Genomic DNA, 15,192 nt, shown 5'->3' with positions numbered 1-15,192 from the left:
ATTGGACTTAAACAAATTTAATAGAAACACATTGACTAAAAACTACTGTCAAAGATGTATTATAAGAAAATACTGACATAATACACTGTGGAATTGTGTAAAATGTTTGTTTTAAAAAGGAAAAGGGGAAAATATACAACAATTTATTCTAGCTCTCTCTCCAGAAGATGGTGGTTCTACTTCTTGTAAAAAGAAATGCCTGAACATTTTGTTCCTGTTCAATTTTATATATTACATAATGACAGAATTGGCAATGGTCTTGATGGTATATGAACAGATTTCATAAGTTTCACTGCTTGAGGAACTGTTTTATAGCCTATGAAATAAGATTTATTTGGAATCCATTCTTAGTGGTATTAAATACTGCTCTTTTCATTATACTCCGTATATCTATTATCCTGTAAACACTTAAGTATGAATGTAACTTGACTCATGTGAGTAATCCCATTGACTTCAGTATATGACTCTTTACATGAGTAAAGTTACATATGTAATTTGCATACTCATTTCATTAAAAGTATTTAAAAGTGATTCTCTACTACACTTAATTATCACAAGAAGTACAGAGTAAGAATATTATACCACCTTAGTTTTTCAGCAAATTAAAACTATGTAAGCATTAAATGTTTGTACTGTGTGCTATGGCAAGTTCCTGGATTTGACTGAAATGTTTTTATAAGTAGTAATCTTCTCATCCTTTTTTTCCACAGCAGCTGTTATTTTTAATGCAAATTCATTGACATCTGGTTATATCTAATGGCACTGACCAGGATCTCTGTAAACAGCTTACGTGTACATTAAACTTAAAATATGAGGGCTAAGCTTGGACAACAAGCAAAAGTTACATTTTATTTGTGGCAAGACATGGTTAACCGTGAAATTACTACTTACCTCTTAGAACATTTCTGCAAATATATTGTGTTTCTATGCCAGTAGGGCAAAATCTACAAGGACATTTGATTACATGTGGTCCAAAATCCTAAGGTTTTTTGGGGGGTATTTGTAGAACCAGATACCTTGCCAGACTACTTTACCAATCACTGTCCAAGCTCCCAAGGGGGATATATTTTTTATTTTAGCCAGTATTTATTATTTATAAATATTATTTACTTAAATATTTTCACTAGTAATAAAGTAAAACTCTGATCTTGATTAAAGTTTTATAAGATAACGTGTACATGACTATGAAATATTAATATATTAATGTTCCCTATTTCATAATTGCTTGGTCTGGCCTATTTAAACCTCATGAAATACTGAATGCTTTGCTAGAGCCAGTCACTATTCTGCAGATGCTTATTTTTCACTCTTATATTTTTTTAGTTCTCTCTACCATCCCATTTCTGCACTTCAGTCAAAGAACTTTTGTCTAATATCACAATACAAAGAGTTTTCCTATCTTTGGCTTTAAAAAACCCTGTCTTTCTTCCCCCCTTTCCCATCTTTCTCCTTTATTTATTAATGGTGTAAATGTTTTTTCTCTGGAAGTGGAGTCATTAACTGGCATCCATACAGTCACACACAAGGCATGTTTGTTTTCCCTTAGCTGTGAGGGAATGTGAAGGCTCTGGAAGGAGATCTTAAGGACCTTACGTATGTTTTTTGCTGCTGAGGGTTGCTGGAGCTATGTGACTACATGGTTGAAAAGTGGGGGGTGCTATTGGAGTGGTTTATTTCTTGGTTGTATGTTTAAGAATTGGCAAGGAGAGCCTGGAGCCAGGGCCTGGTGTCCCTTTCTAGTGGACATGTGCATAAGTCTAAATTTTTGATGTGTACATTACTGTGTAATACTTCCAGGCCTACATATACTCCCGTCATTTACTCATGGTGGCTTTTGTTCTCATTACAGTGATAGTCCGAGTTGCTGACTGTAAGAAGGTGTACCAGATTGAGCTTGCTCCCAAAGAGAAAATTATTATCCTCATCTGTGGCAGGAACCATCATGTTCACCTGTACCCGTGGGCCTCCCTGGATGGATCAGAAAGCAACTTTGACGTGAAACTTCCAGAAACTAAAGGCTGCCAGTTGATTATAACTGGAACACTGAAGAAAAGCTCTTTGACTTGTTTGTTTGTGGCAGTCAAACGACAGGTTCTTTGTTATGAAATTCATAGAACTAAACCTTTCCATAAAAAATTCACTGAAATTCAGGCTCCAGGAAATGTACAGTGGATGGCAGTGTTCAAGGACAAGCTTTGTGTTGGCTACCAGTCTGGGTTCTCTCTGTTGAACATCCAGGGAGATGGACAATCTATAAACCTGGTAAATCCTAATGACCCCTCGCTTATGTTCCTCTCACAGCAGTCTTTTGATGCCCTTTGTGCTGTGGAGCTCAGTAATGAGGAATACCTGCTTTGCTTCAGCCATATGGGAGTGTACGTCGATTCACAAGGTCGAAGGTCACGCATGCAGGAACTAATGTGGCCTGCAACTCCTGTTGCCTGTAGTATGTATATGTTTTTCTGTTGCCATATCCCTGTTGCTGCTTTACTTGTCTAAAAATAATCAGCATGTATTCTATTTTGCTTTTTTTGTCTTTCAATTTCTACAGCTTTAAGTTTTGATGAGTTAACAGAATAGTAATTCTTCCACATAAAGACCATTTTGTGGAAAACTCCTGGATACTGTAGGAAAGCAGTTTTTACTAGTCACAGGAGACAGAAAAATTAACAAAAATATAAAGCAAGATGACGCTTTCTTTTAAATAAGTTCATGTCTGATTAATTAAGAGAGTAACCTGTATGTAGGATAGCAAAAGACCACATAAACTGTAAAATTCTTTACTAAAATCTTTCTTTGCTCCGCCAGTGGGTTTAAAAGTACTTCTGTCTTCAGGCCACTTTCTATAGCATTTCAAGGAAGTTGTAGGTCAGAGTTTTCAACTACTAACAAAGAAGGTGACAGGGTTCAAGAAAAATATTGCTTTTTGGCAGAGCTGGTAATAAAACTTGTATCAATTGTTTTTGAACCAAAAGGAAGTTTACAAAAATATGCAAAATTGTATCATGTTTTCCAGCCCACTGTAATTTTGAGGTCTGTTGGTTTGAAAGAGGCACAAATGAGTTGAACTACATAGTGACTTAGAAATCTTTTTTTTAAGCATTATTCCATTGATTGCTTATAGTAAGCCCTCAAATAATTTGGCGCTTCAATAGCAATGACTATATGTTCCAAATGATTGAAGACCAAAAAAGAGCCATTGTTTAAATAATGAATTAAACCAATCGGTCAACTAGCTGCTACAGCTGATAGTAAAATTCCTCAAACTGCAAGACCTTAATAGTTTGTTTTATTTTAATTCTGAATAGAAATTATTTCCGTGCCATACTGACTTTGTTCTGTACATAAGAGTTTGGAGAAGGGCATAGGGATGGGATGTAATCAGCAAATTTACTTTAAAACTCTGTTTCAACAAACCAGATGCACTGGTTTGTTGTCAGGCTTTTGTTTACTTTTAGTATTCTAAACATTTTTAGAATGATTTTTGCACATTTGATTCTCAGTTTGGCATTGACACAGATTGTTGTGGGGTAGAGACCATAAGCTCGACTGGCTAAAGAAATCTGGTTATTTTCACCAGCCTACTCCCCTTGCCTTGGTCCTGGTGTGTTACTGGTGAAGCCTTTCTATCCCTTCCTGTTAGTTATCCCATCATGAGATCATAAAACTAGAAAAGGTTTTTTCTCCCTTAGCAATGTACTCGATCCTAAGGGATTGCTTACTGGAGAAGTTATGTCTTGTGATGGAGTATGTTTATCTTCCAAAGCTCATTGATGAGGACATGAAGATACTAACTTGAGTGGAGCAAGTGTCTGACTGAATAAGTCGTTTCTGGAAGAGGGTTTCTTCTGAAGTCATGATTCATGATATCTAGCTACACTAGGCTTCCTTTGAAAGAAGCCATGTTTTTAGCTACAAGAGCACACATCACTTCCTTGCAGGAATTTACTCCTGTTGAATTCTGTGTCCCTGTTAGGGTTTTTACCTTCTGCGATTTATTGAGGCAATCCTGCCAGCTGAGTACATCTTTTTTCTCTCCTAAATACCACGTGATCTATAATGGCTGTTCTTTCTGAGGAACTTCTGTCAGGAGCAGGCCCAGGCTTGTTGGGCCTGATCATTGCTTTTTTACTTTTTTCTGAGCTAAAATAAAGTTCTTTGACACACCTAATGTAGAGGATTCAAAAAGAGAGAAAGCAAGTGGTGAGGTTTGAAGCTCTTGAAGTATGTTCCATTAACCTGCATAGAGCAACATGCACATGTAAACCATTCCCATAGAAAGAGGAAGGAAATGAACATTAAAATGTGCAGCATAAATTGATGACTTACCTCACAGATGGGGACTCCACTGCATGTTGTCAGTGTATAGTTATAGTGCATCACTTTCAAAATTCACTAAGCTGCTTCCTTAGACATGGTAGCCTTAAACAGGATGTTAAATGCAGTTCATTTCCTATAGAATAACTCATTTACATTCCTGACACTGTCCAGACTGTAGACGGCATCTTGAGAGTATTAAACCAAGATTTGAAGTCAAAAGTAGTAAATGTATCCAAAATTAATAATAAGATTTGCAGATTGGTGGCTATTTGCCACAGCAAACCTCTATTTTCACCAAAATAACATGAACTTTACAGAGAAGTGTTTTTTCTTTTAAGAGATGGCTTTAAAAAACTGGATATTTTAATCTCCTCTTATAGCTGAAAATATAACACTGTTAAAGCAATGCTCAAATGTATGCCAACTCCAGACTTGTTGAACACTCCTTGACTTTTGTTTTTTGTCTGTACCAGGTTGCAATTCTTCCTATGTTACAGTGTACAGTGAATACGGCGTGGATGTCTTTGATGTTAACACTATGGAATGGGTTCAGACAATTGGCCTACGAAGGGTAAGTAGTTCACTTCTGTTGCACAATTTAATTAACTCTGATTTGGAATGGAGGCTCCTTCACAATGTACACTGCAGCTGGGTTAATTTTTCCCCCCTTTATCTCCAAAACAGATCAGACCATTAAATGTGGAGGGCACACTGAATCTCCTTAATTGTGAACCTCCACGACTTATATATTTCAAGAACAAGTTTTCAGGTTAGTCGTCTTGAGGGAGGGCAGGAGTGGTGTAATGAAAGACATTAGGATGGGATGACCAGTCAGCTTGAAACAATCACCAACTCATGAGCAAGACAAAATTTTAGATTGTAAGAATCCAGTTTCTTTCAAACATGCAGTGTGTGCTTTACAGAGTCAACATGCTTTGGAAAATAAATTCTACTATTTGAAGGTATGTACGTGTGTAATTGCATTATGTGTTGTTACAGTAGGAGCTGTCCTCAGTGTGCCAGAAACTTCTGATAACAGCAAAAAGCAAATGCTTCGCACCAGAAGTAAAAGAAGATTTGTCTTCAAGGTTCCTGAGGAAGAGAGATTACAACAAAGACGGTAAGGGTTTAATATCTCTACATAGCAGCTTGTACATATTGAAGTGGAAAGGTTATGAATGTGAAACAATATTAATCATAAAGTGTTTCTCTTTCAGAGAGATGCTGAGAGACCCTGAACTAAGATCAAAAATGATTTCTAACCCAACAAATTTCAACCATGTGGCTCATATGGGACCAGGAGATGGAATGCAAGTTCTCATGGATCTCCCACTGGTAAAATAAATATAATGGGGAGGGATACATGTGTGTTCAGTTTTGGACTGAAAAGCTACATAGATGGACTGTATAAGGTTTCAGCATTAAATTTAAAATCTTTCAGAGCTGTTAGTCACTTTCAAGTGATGGTTTCAAGAAATGTGTGCTCCTACGATGCATAGTGCTTCTAAATCTTATGCAAGGAAGTGTTAGCTGGCTTTAAAATGGAAAGCTGAAAGAAATATCACTGCCATGAGTTTGATAGTATTTTGTAAATAATCAGTCTTTCCCCCTTCCTTTTTCTTGTTTGTTTTGTTAAAATAACAGAATGAATTTCCTTCCCCCTCATCCTTTCGTCATTCTGCTCTGATATCACCTCCAACAAGCTTTGAGCACGTCTATCACATGAGCCCTATCTCTGCAGAAATCTTTCTCCAGAATGGCCATTCCTCACTGCAAGTCTCCCCTCTGCTTTCTTCCTCTTCCTGTCCCTCCTCTGCCTCCTTAGCAAGGGTAGGAGTAGCTAAAAAACCTTTAGGAACTAGAATGGTGTGCTGTGGCACTTGGCCAATACTAGAGCAAAAACTAACACAGTTGGAAGATAATTACTAACATGCTTGTAAGTCAGTGTTCACAGCTTTATTTTTGTACTTGGATTTAACAAATGTACTGTGGTGTCAACGGCTAAAATAAAACAAAGGTAAGAGAATGAGATGTGAAGATACATCTTTATCTTTTATACCTTCCATTTTGACATTCCCAGCTTTCCTCTCATATCCTTCTCTGCTAGCCCAGACAAGGGGAATGTACGCTTCCTTCCAGCGGGAGGAGACAGGAAAACAGCAATTGGTGATGTCACTGCCCCTGTATAAAGGGTTTGCTGCCTGCCAAGTTCTTCTGGCTGCTTTGGGGCTGTCTTTTCCTTGTGTTTCGTTGAGGGTGTTTGAAAGGGGTGTATTTCTGATACTGTATGGATGCAGTCAAGTAGGGGCATTGAGTTTTTGTTTCTACAAACCATTCTATGTAATGGTTCCAAACACATGGCTGTTGAATTAGGCTAGAATTTTCATGGGAAAGGAGCTTTAATTGGAAAGATCCTGACTAAGGATATGTTTGATTTGTGCTGCAGAGTGTCTTACCTTCCGCCCAAGATGAAAAAGCATGTCCCCCCACAGCCAACCTCTCACGGCAGCAGCAGAGAAGCAAAACCTACATTTCATGGCCCTCATCAAGTAAGACTGAAAACAAGCAGGTCTGTTCTAATTTAAAGCATAGATTGTTTCAATGTGAGGTGTAAAATGCCTTTGTTCTACAGGTGGTGGTGATTTGGGAGTAGCTGTGCCTCTGAGAAGTATGTCCGACACTGACCAGGAGTTCGACAAAGAGGTAAAGTAGTTTTTATTAAATGGTGACTGGCACTGTTCTGTTGCTATATAGTTTCTTTCCTATCCTCAAAAGTTTAGGTACCTGTGAGGAAACATTTTGATAAAGATTGCGTTCTGCATTTCCTTCTGCAAAGATTCTACCTAGCGCACAACGCCTTTAATGGCTAATTAGTGAAGCCAGCATCAGCTATGAGGACTGAAAGGATGTTTCTGACAGTAAGCTTCAAGGATGTGCCAGTGGCTATGGTTAAGTCTTGTCTACAGTCAGAAGCTGACCCATTGCTGAAGTGTTCCTGAAGCCACTCAGTCACGCTAACGGTGCTGAAACCAACTGGTCTCATCCACACTAAACAGTTTTCCACACTGGTTCAGGAGGACTGTTGCCAAGATCCTTCAAAACAAGTGATACATTGACTCAGTGAAATATGTAATACCATTTTTTTTGCAGGTCTTGCAGTATATGCCAGGTTTTACCTGCAGGTGAAAGAGATTGCAAGTGGATACTTCCTGTCATCACAGGAGTATAAACTGCATGAAATTCAAGTGTCCTTCACCAGGCTAGTGAAATAGGATTTTTCACCTGTATTGTCATCAGTGAAATTTTTTACAAGCTTTGTACACTTACTTTCATGTGCCCCGTGCAAGTGAAATATTAGGAAATGTGACTGGGAGGGCCAAGATCTTTGAGAGTGACTAGTGATTTTGGGTGTCCAATTTAAGAAATCTTTAAAGACTTGATTTTCAGAGTGCAGGTGCTCACTACTTTCTGAAATCAGGCCTCTTTAAGATGTTTCAAGTTGTGCACCCAAGATCACCGGTCAGTTTTGAAGATCTTGGCCCTGACTTCTGATTCCAACTCTCCCTGTGACTCGTGTTGCCTTGGGTGAGCCGCTCTAAAACAAAACAAAAATTTAAATTGGGTGGCTAAAGTTTAGGCATCTAAATAAGTGTCTTGATTTTTCAGAGGTGCTGACTACCTACAGTTCTTGTTGACTTCATTATGTATTGCAATATTCTTCCTAGATCCCCCTCACATTCCATATTCTAGTTGTTTGCTGTTACTTGTAGATGCATATACTGGAATGTATTCAATTTTTAAAAGTGTTTAATTTTCACTTTTTTGTTAAATCTTACATTGGTTATTACCTAGGAATTTTAATTTACAATTGAATAGGTTATTACACATGCAAAATCAGGATATAACGCTACCCTTCACCTTTATATCATTGTTTTCCCATGGCTTGCTGCCTTATCACAGCATGAACTCAATTGTGTATCTTGTTAGAATAATCTCCTTATTGGTGGTATATCACAGAAGTGGCAAAATCTTGTGAACAGCAGTCCTCACCGATGTCACCTTTCAGTCAATGAGCTAAATTGAAATTCCCTTTTCTGAAGTAACAGACTGCGATGATAGCAGTTTTCCTAGGAAACTTTTCATGAGCCACAGATTTGTGTACTGTTAAGGGTTACAACTCACCAAAATAGTGGGAAACTGGCCAGCTGAGGGAGGACCAAGATTTGGAGGCGGAGTTCCAACAACCAGTAGGGTGTCTGGAAAATGATCATGGAAGAGTGCGGTCTTAACTGAGTTATTGACTGGAAGGAGTCTCCTGTAAACACTTGTTATTTCTGCAGTGGGTTTCCAGCCTGATATTTGGCAACTCTCTGATTATTTTGTCATGCAGTCAAAACACTTCCCACGGGTTTCCTCATGCTGCCAGGGCCATTGTTTGCCAAAAGCTTATGCAACATGTAAGCTATTTTATAATTTCTGTTCTTCAGTGTGTTGATAAAGTATTTGAATGAAATTGTTTGTTTACGATATGTGCAAACAAATCCTATTTTGTGCCCACTTAAATCAGTTGGGAAAAAATTGCTGAAAAATCCTAAATTACATTGAATAGAAATAAACTGTTTTCCAACAGGAAAAGCTTTGTAGTGGCTAGAGGAGAGGAAAGTAATAATAGGGACTCCTGAGTTCTTTTCCTGCCCTTACCACTTACTTGTGTGATATTGGTAAGTCACTTAGGAGACTGATCCAAAGCCTATTGGCGCTAATGGAAATATTCACATTAACTTCTGTTAGCTTTCGCTCATTCCTTCTACCTAGGCCTCATTTCATGAGTGTAATGTAAATTAATGTAAAAATGAATGTAGTACCTTAATTATGTTTATAAAGTGCCTTGAAAGCTTCTGAGTGTAAAGTATTTTAAATAAGAAATTGAATCCTTTTTGTTTCTCTTTAACAGCCTGATTCAGATTCTACCAAACACTCTACTCCTTCTAACAGCTCAAATCCAAGCGGTCCCCCAAGTCCCAATTCTCCACATAGGAATCAGCTTACACTAGATGGACTGGATCAGTCAACCTGTGATGCGTAACACTACAGCTCCTACCGTTCCAGCTTCGATCATTCACTACTCCATGGAGTATTCAAGAGCAAGGCAAAGCTCAGATGCTAGTGCCAAGACTGATGCTAAATCTCTAGTGTTGCACAAGAATAATTATATATCCAGATTGTAGATACAAAATATTGAAATGAAGAAAAATCCTTTACTACAACAGTGATCAAGCTTTTTATGCAAAATTGTTCACTGTTAAGTTATGGTTGATTCATTCATTTTATTTCTGCACAGCTATCACAGTTTCATTGCATAGTCAGATTAAAGGCCACCAGTAAATAGTCTTATTCTTATGCTGAAAAAGAAATAGAGAAGAGGTACTGATAGTGTTACTACTAAGCAGTATCAGAAATATTATTTTTCTATAGAATGATGTAATGTCTCATTAGCAGGAAATCCTTTTAGACAGAATTTGGACCTCTGAATAGGAAATACAAGCAGGTTGAGTTACATCCTCAGATAAATATACTTTTCCCTTTTTCCTGTAGCTGTTTCCTAAGTCTTTAGGGGAATGATAGGAAGCTATAGGTTGTTCCCAGCATCAACAGAATCATCAGGAAGTCAAATGAAAGTTGGTGATAGTTTTGTGGCCTTTTAACTCATTTAGCCATTACAATTCAGCTGCGTAACTGTCTTTCTATCTTTCTACCAACTTTTTAGTCTTGTACATAGGACTATTACCAGTAACGTTTTACTCTTACCCTGCTTTTTAGTCCTTATCGTTCATGATCATTAGTCAGGGCTTTTAAGACATCAGTAAATAATGCTGTGAAAACAAATTTTACTCTTAGTTCCTGCTATCCTCTTCTGAGATGTAATTTCTCTCGGTTTTTCAGTGTAAAATACACTACATTTTTTTTTTTTTTTAGCTAGCAAGCATTCTTGCAGGAACACTACCCTTGAAGTCTGCTTGAACTAAGGGACTGTATTATACTAAAACATCAGTCTATTTTATTGGTAACCAAAGTGGAACATGAAGGATGTGTAAGCGAGGGTGCTGCTTTTTCATTAATTGTATCCTCACATGCATGAAGACCCCATGATTATTAATCAAGTATTGATCATGGAGAAAGATGCACAACACACTCCTGTATATTTTGCTATGGCCCACGTGCAGTGGTGATGTCTTGCGTGTATATTTAATCTCATGCTTCCATGTATTATACATTTAGTAATCAAAGATTTGTGACCATGTTTCATTAAAAGCTTGTAATTAATTCAGTGGCTGGCATATCCAGTTTGTCATTGTCACACTAGTGTGCCTTCTGTGCCAATTTTATGACAGTTGGATGTCACTTATTTAAAATTTGGTTTAAATGGGCTAATGATGATATACCAATGGCTAATGTTCTTTTCTGAAACACTGTATAGGACGTGCACTTATATTTAGTTTAAACTGAGTGTTCTAGTCAACATTTAATCCTGTTACATTAAGTGTTTGACAGTACTTGCTCTTTTTTCTCAGATTATTGATAAAGGGGGGCTCAATTAGAGCTGGACACTACTGCTTTTGGGGTTTTCTGGTTTTTACTTTTTTAATGTAAGTCTAAGTCTTTGTAATTATTGAATTGTGAAAACATTTTTGAACAATTTACCTGTCAATAAAGCAGAAGAGGGAGGTTTTAAAGTTCATAGTGGTCTGTCTTGACGTGTGAAAATACTTTACTGTGGGTGCTTAATTTAGTTTCATAATAAATTCACTGTGTTCAGTTAAAACTTAAGATATAAAACGAAGGAGAAATATTTTGAAATGCCATTCAGGAGCATTACAAAAGAGATGTGATTTTCTGTGCACTTGTTTAATGGCAAAGAAAAACCTTTTGCTAGTGGTGCTGGAATTGCAGTAACTTTCCTTCATCTGAGAAAGGATTGTCATTTTCATTCTGAGTCCCTGATTCGTGTTAGCTTCTTTAAAATAATTTAAAACAATTATTTCTTGGGGATTGAGGTGTAGGTGAAGGTACCTCTGTATCTGTTGAAACATCTCCTAAATGGTATGGTGGATGCAGGAAAGTTAAGAGGATGCAGTGGTTCCAAAGAAACACTGTTATGAAAACGTTAAAGGGTGGGAATTTGAATGCCTAGGTTTATGTTCCATTGTTTTAATAGAATATCAGGGTTGGAAGGGACCTCAGGAGGTCATGTAGTCCAACCCCCTGCTCAAGGCAGGGCCAATCCCCAGACAGATTTTTGCCCTAGATCCCTAAATGGCCCCCTCAAGGATTGAACTCACAACCCTGGGTTTAGCAGGCCAATGCTCAAACCACTGAGCTATCCCTCCCCCCCTACTGTGCCTAGTGTACTGAGGGATTTTGAACAATGCTTTGTTTTAGAATTCCACATGTGCTGCAGTACTTGGCTACAATGGGGCAGGTTACAGCTGAAGTTTAGAAGAAACCTAGTTTCTACTTTAACCCTTCTAGATTAACATACTTCCTGTGTGAATTTCCATCATCCTTTATAGGCGCTCCCAAGGATTTGATTTTTTTCCTGCTTGTTGATCTTTACCACCCTCATAGCAACCATTATCCTCCTAGCCACTCAGGCCTGGATGGAAATCTTAATAGAGTTCACAATCAGCCAGAAGGATCACATGGGTCTCTTGTATGATAGTGCAGAGCGGTGCAATTGAGCTGGCTTTCCAGTTTGGGGAAGGTGTACCAAGAATCTCCCTGGAGATGCATGTAGGTTTGCTGACAAGAGGGAGTACAACAAACTCCAAATGCAGTATTCAGACACTAACCCATCTTCTAAAAAAGTGAAGCCTTCTACTTCTCTTGGGCTGATTGTTTTTTGCATTCCAAGGGCTTAACTTAGAAACTGTGACTCTATTAATTATAACAGTGCTAAATTGCAGCACTCAAACTCAGTAACAGAGGTTTGGATGTAATGTAATACTCCTGGGGGAATTCTGTGCCACTGCACAATGCAGAATTTTGCAAAAATTAACATGTGCACAGAATTTCCTTTCCCCCACAGAAATGGGCTGCAGTGCTGCTAGCCGCCACTAGGGGCCACTGGACTTTGCAGAGCCCAGATTGCACATAAAAGACGCTGCTGGGGGGAGGGAGAGGGAGCTAGAGCAGGGGTTCTCAAACTGGGGGTCAGGACTCCTCAGGGGGTCACGAGGTTATTACATGGGGGGTTGCAAGCTGTCCACCTCCACCCCAAACCCCACTTTGCATCCAGCATTTATAATGGTGTTAAATATATAAAAAAGTGTTTTTAATTTGTAAGGGGGATCGCACTCAGAGGCTTGCTATGTGAAAGGGGTCGCCAGTACCAAAGTTTGAGAATCACTGAGCTAGAGGGTTCCTGGCAGCTACAGTTCCCAGCATGCCCTGGGGGAAGGAGAGGGCAGCATGCAGGAAACTCCGTGCAAGCCTGAGACCGAGCATCAAGACTTTTCTCCCTCTGGATCTCTGGGTGAGGAGAGTGTGGGTATTGGGGGGGGGGGAGGTGCAACAGGGTGCGGGTATCTGGCCCCTGGCTGGGCTCTGGGGGTGCGGGATGGGAAGGGGGCAGAGAAACGGGCACTGGGTTGTCATAGGGGTTTCTTTAACTCTCTACTCCTGGGGAATTTTTGTGTGTCTGTATTGTTACAGACATACTTGCTGACAGGTATTTTGAAATAAATTATCAAAATAATTGAAATTGGTGTGATTATGTAGTGTTATTTTGACAAATAAAATTTGCAGAATTTTAAAATACTGTGCAGAATTTTTAATTTTTTGGTGCAGAATCCCCCCAGGAGTAATTTAAGCACATGGGTAAGCAGAGGTGACTAGTAACTGCTGACAGTGGGGGTGCACAATTTAAAGTTTCTGGTTGTATGCAGTGTGGTTCAGGGCAGGTACTCAAGAGACAAAGGAGTTTTAATTTCTAGAACTATTTTTGATGTCATGTTTTACGATAGTATGTAATAGCAGACGGAGACTGTTCTAAAAGAGAGCTACACGTGATGCTCTGGATTGCACTGGTGTGCTATATCAATTTGAAGAGAGATTGCAAACGAATTGCTTGATATGCTCTTTTAGAGCTCTTGTGATATCCGTACCCAATAAATGTCAGGAATCAGTTCTAATTTAACCCTATTAAAATTATTTTCCCCCTCCATTTGAATCCCCTCTCCCTGCTGGATTTATAAGGAGACATTGGCTCTCTTGGGCATCACAAGTACCAGAAATCTCATGCTAACCCTACCGGTGGCTATGGTGTCTCTTCTGGTACCTGTAGTATCACAGAATGCTGAATATTGGTCATCAATAGCAAACCTGTAAAAACAGATTTCATGGCAGGAGGATAGTGGTTTGAAAGAATTTTTGGAAAGTAAATTAAAACAGATTTCTGTGCTCAATCGCCTGTGCCCAGCCCAGTTAACAGGGACATTCAAGTCATGTTTCTGAGCTTGCCTACAATTTTCTCTTTACAGTTCACTTTTAACTAGCGAAGGACAAAAACTAGGACATAGAATCCAAACCAGTCAGAAAGAAACATGAGGCAGATCAGATCTAGGTCCAGATTTCAACTTCACAGCTCAGGTTTATTTTTATGATGGACCAGTTCAGAGCTCCAAATCCCAACGCTCCTGTGAACTGGCTTGGGTTTGTATCTGAAGTTGAGGAACTTAAATTTGGATCGAAGTTTCACAGCTGACACACTTTTGCTATTAACTTTACAAAGTTAATAGTGTGACTCTCCAGTTCTTTATTATTATTTATTCTATTCCAACATTAAGGCCCCAATCGAGCAAACTCTTAAGCATATGCTCACTTATAAGCATGTGAGTCGTCCCATTGAAATCAATGGAACTGCTCAAGTGCTTGGATTTAGCAGGTTTAAGTACTCTGCTGGATTAGGGCATTTAGAAAAAATGAAATAAAATATTGTCACAGTTTCAGGGGAACTGCACTTGTGCCTCCCCTCCCCCATCGCCTCTGGTCCCTTCTGCAGCCTCCCACGCAGCAGACAGGCTCCACTGTTGAGCCTGCTGCCAGCCTGATCCCTCGTCCCAGCTCAGGGCACCACCTAGCGGGACTCTAGTGGGAGCACATGGTGTCAATGTCTTTCCCAGGTACATCCCCTCAGCCATACTCAGCTTGACTCCCATGCTGGCAGAAATCTGGGACAGGCACGTGCCCCCACCCACCACCAGGCATCGCCTATGTGGGTAGGTTTCTAGAAACAAATGAATTACTTAGTACTAAATAATTCCTTTTTTAAATGCAACATAGCAAGGTGTCCAATGCCCCATTCCTCTACTAGAAATTACCCAGGCTTCTGATTCCGGTCATCCATAAAGCATCAGGCTAACGTTTTAAACAAAAAATAATGCAGAGCTCATGAAATGTTAGCTTGACAGCACCACGGACTGATTCTGATTAATGGCAAGGATAAGATACAGGATCGGTTGGGCACTTCAACCCTCCAAGGAATGAGAATTCTCTCCCCACTGTTCTATTAGTTTAGAGCAGGGGTGGGCCAGGGGCCACACCACTTGGCTCGGCCCCGCTCCGGACAGGGTGCTGGGTCGGAGGCGCACCACGCGGCTCCCAGAAGCCACAGCATGGCCCCGCTCCAGCTCCTACGTGCTCCAATGGTCCCCTCCAGTGCTCCACTTGGAGCTGCCCGGGCGGTGCCTGTGGATGGGGCAGTGTGCAGAGCCGCCTGGCTGTGCCTCTGTGTAGGAGTCAGAGAAGGGACATGACACTGCTTCTGGGAGCTGCTTGAGGTAAGCGCTGCTCAGAGCCAGCACCCCTGAGGCT

The 15,192-nt window shown here is 39.6% G+C and overlaps 1 protein-coding gene across 2 annotated transcripts in view; it reads left to right on the top strand.

The window, feature by feature from the left end:
• CDC42BPB (CDC42 binding protein kinase beta) overlaps nt 1–11,057 on the top strand; it is a 117,693-nt gene extending 106,636 nt beyond the window's left edge. The window contains exons 30-37 of one of the 2 annotated variants that reach the window (XM_024203518.2): nt 1,850–2,446; nt 4,794–4,891; nt 5,005–5,089; nt 5,323–5,440; nt 5,538–5,655; nt 6,767–6,869; nt 6,953–7,023; nt 9,275–11,057. In XM_024203518.2, the coding sequence (XP_024059286.1) occupies nt 1,850–2,446; nt 4,794–4,891; nt 5,005–5,089; nt 5,323–5,440; nt 5,538–5,655; nt 6,767–6,869; nt 6,953–7,023; nt 9,275–9,406 (1,322 nt within the window). In that variant the 3' untranslated portion in view covers nt 9,407–11,057. Of the gene's footprint in view, nt 1–1,849; nt 2,447–4,793; nt 4,892–5,004; nt 5,090–5,319; nt 5,441–5,537; nt 5,656–6,766; nt 6,870–6,952; nt 7,024–9,274 lie in introns of both variants that reach the window. The other variant, XM_024203517.2, reaches the window with a different exon arrangement.
• Nucleotides 11,058–15,192: the final 4,135 nt, after the last annotated feature.

The sequence above is a fragment of the Terrapene carolina genome, unplaced genomic scaffold (genome assembly GCF_002925995.2).
Source record: "Terrapene carolina triunguis isolate 2854851 unplaced genomic scaffold, T_m_triunguis-2.0 Scaffold189, whole genome shotgun sequence".
In the NCBI taxonomy this organism is placed as follows: Eukaryota; Metazoa; Chordata; order Testudines; family Emydidae; genus Terrapene; species Terrapene triunguis.
Note: the sequence above shows the minus strand (reverse complement) of the source record. Positions and strands in the feature narration are given on the sequence as shown.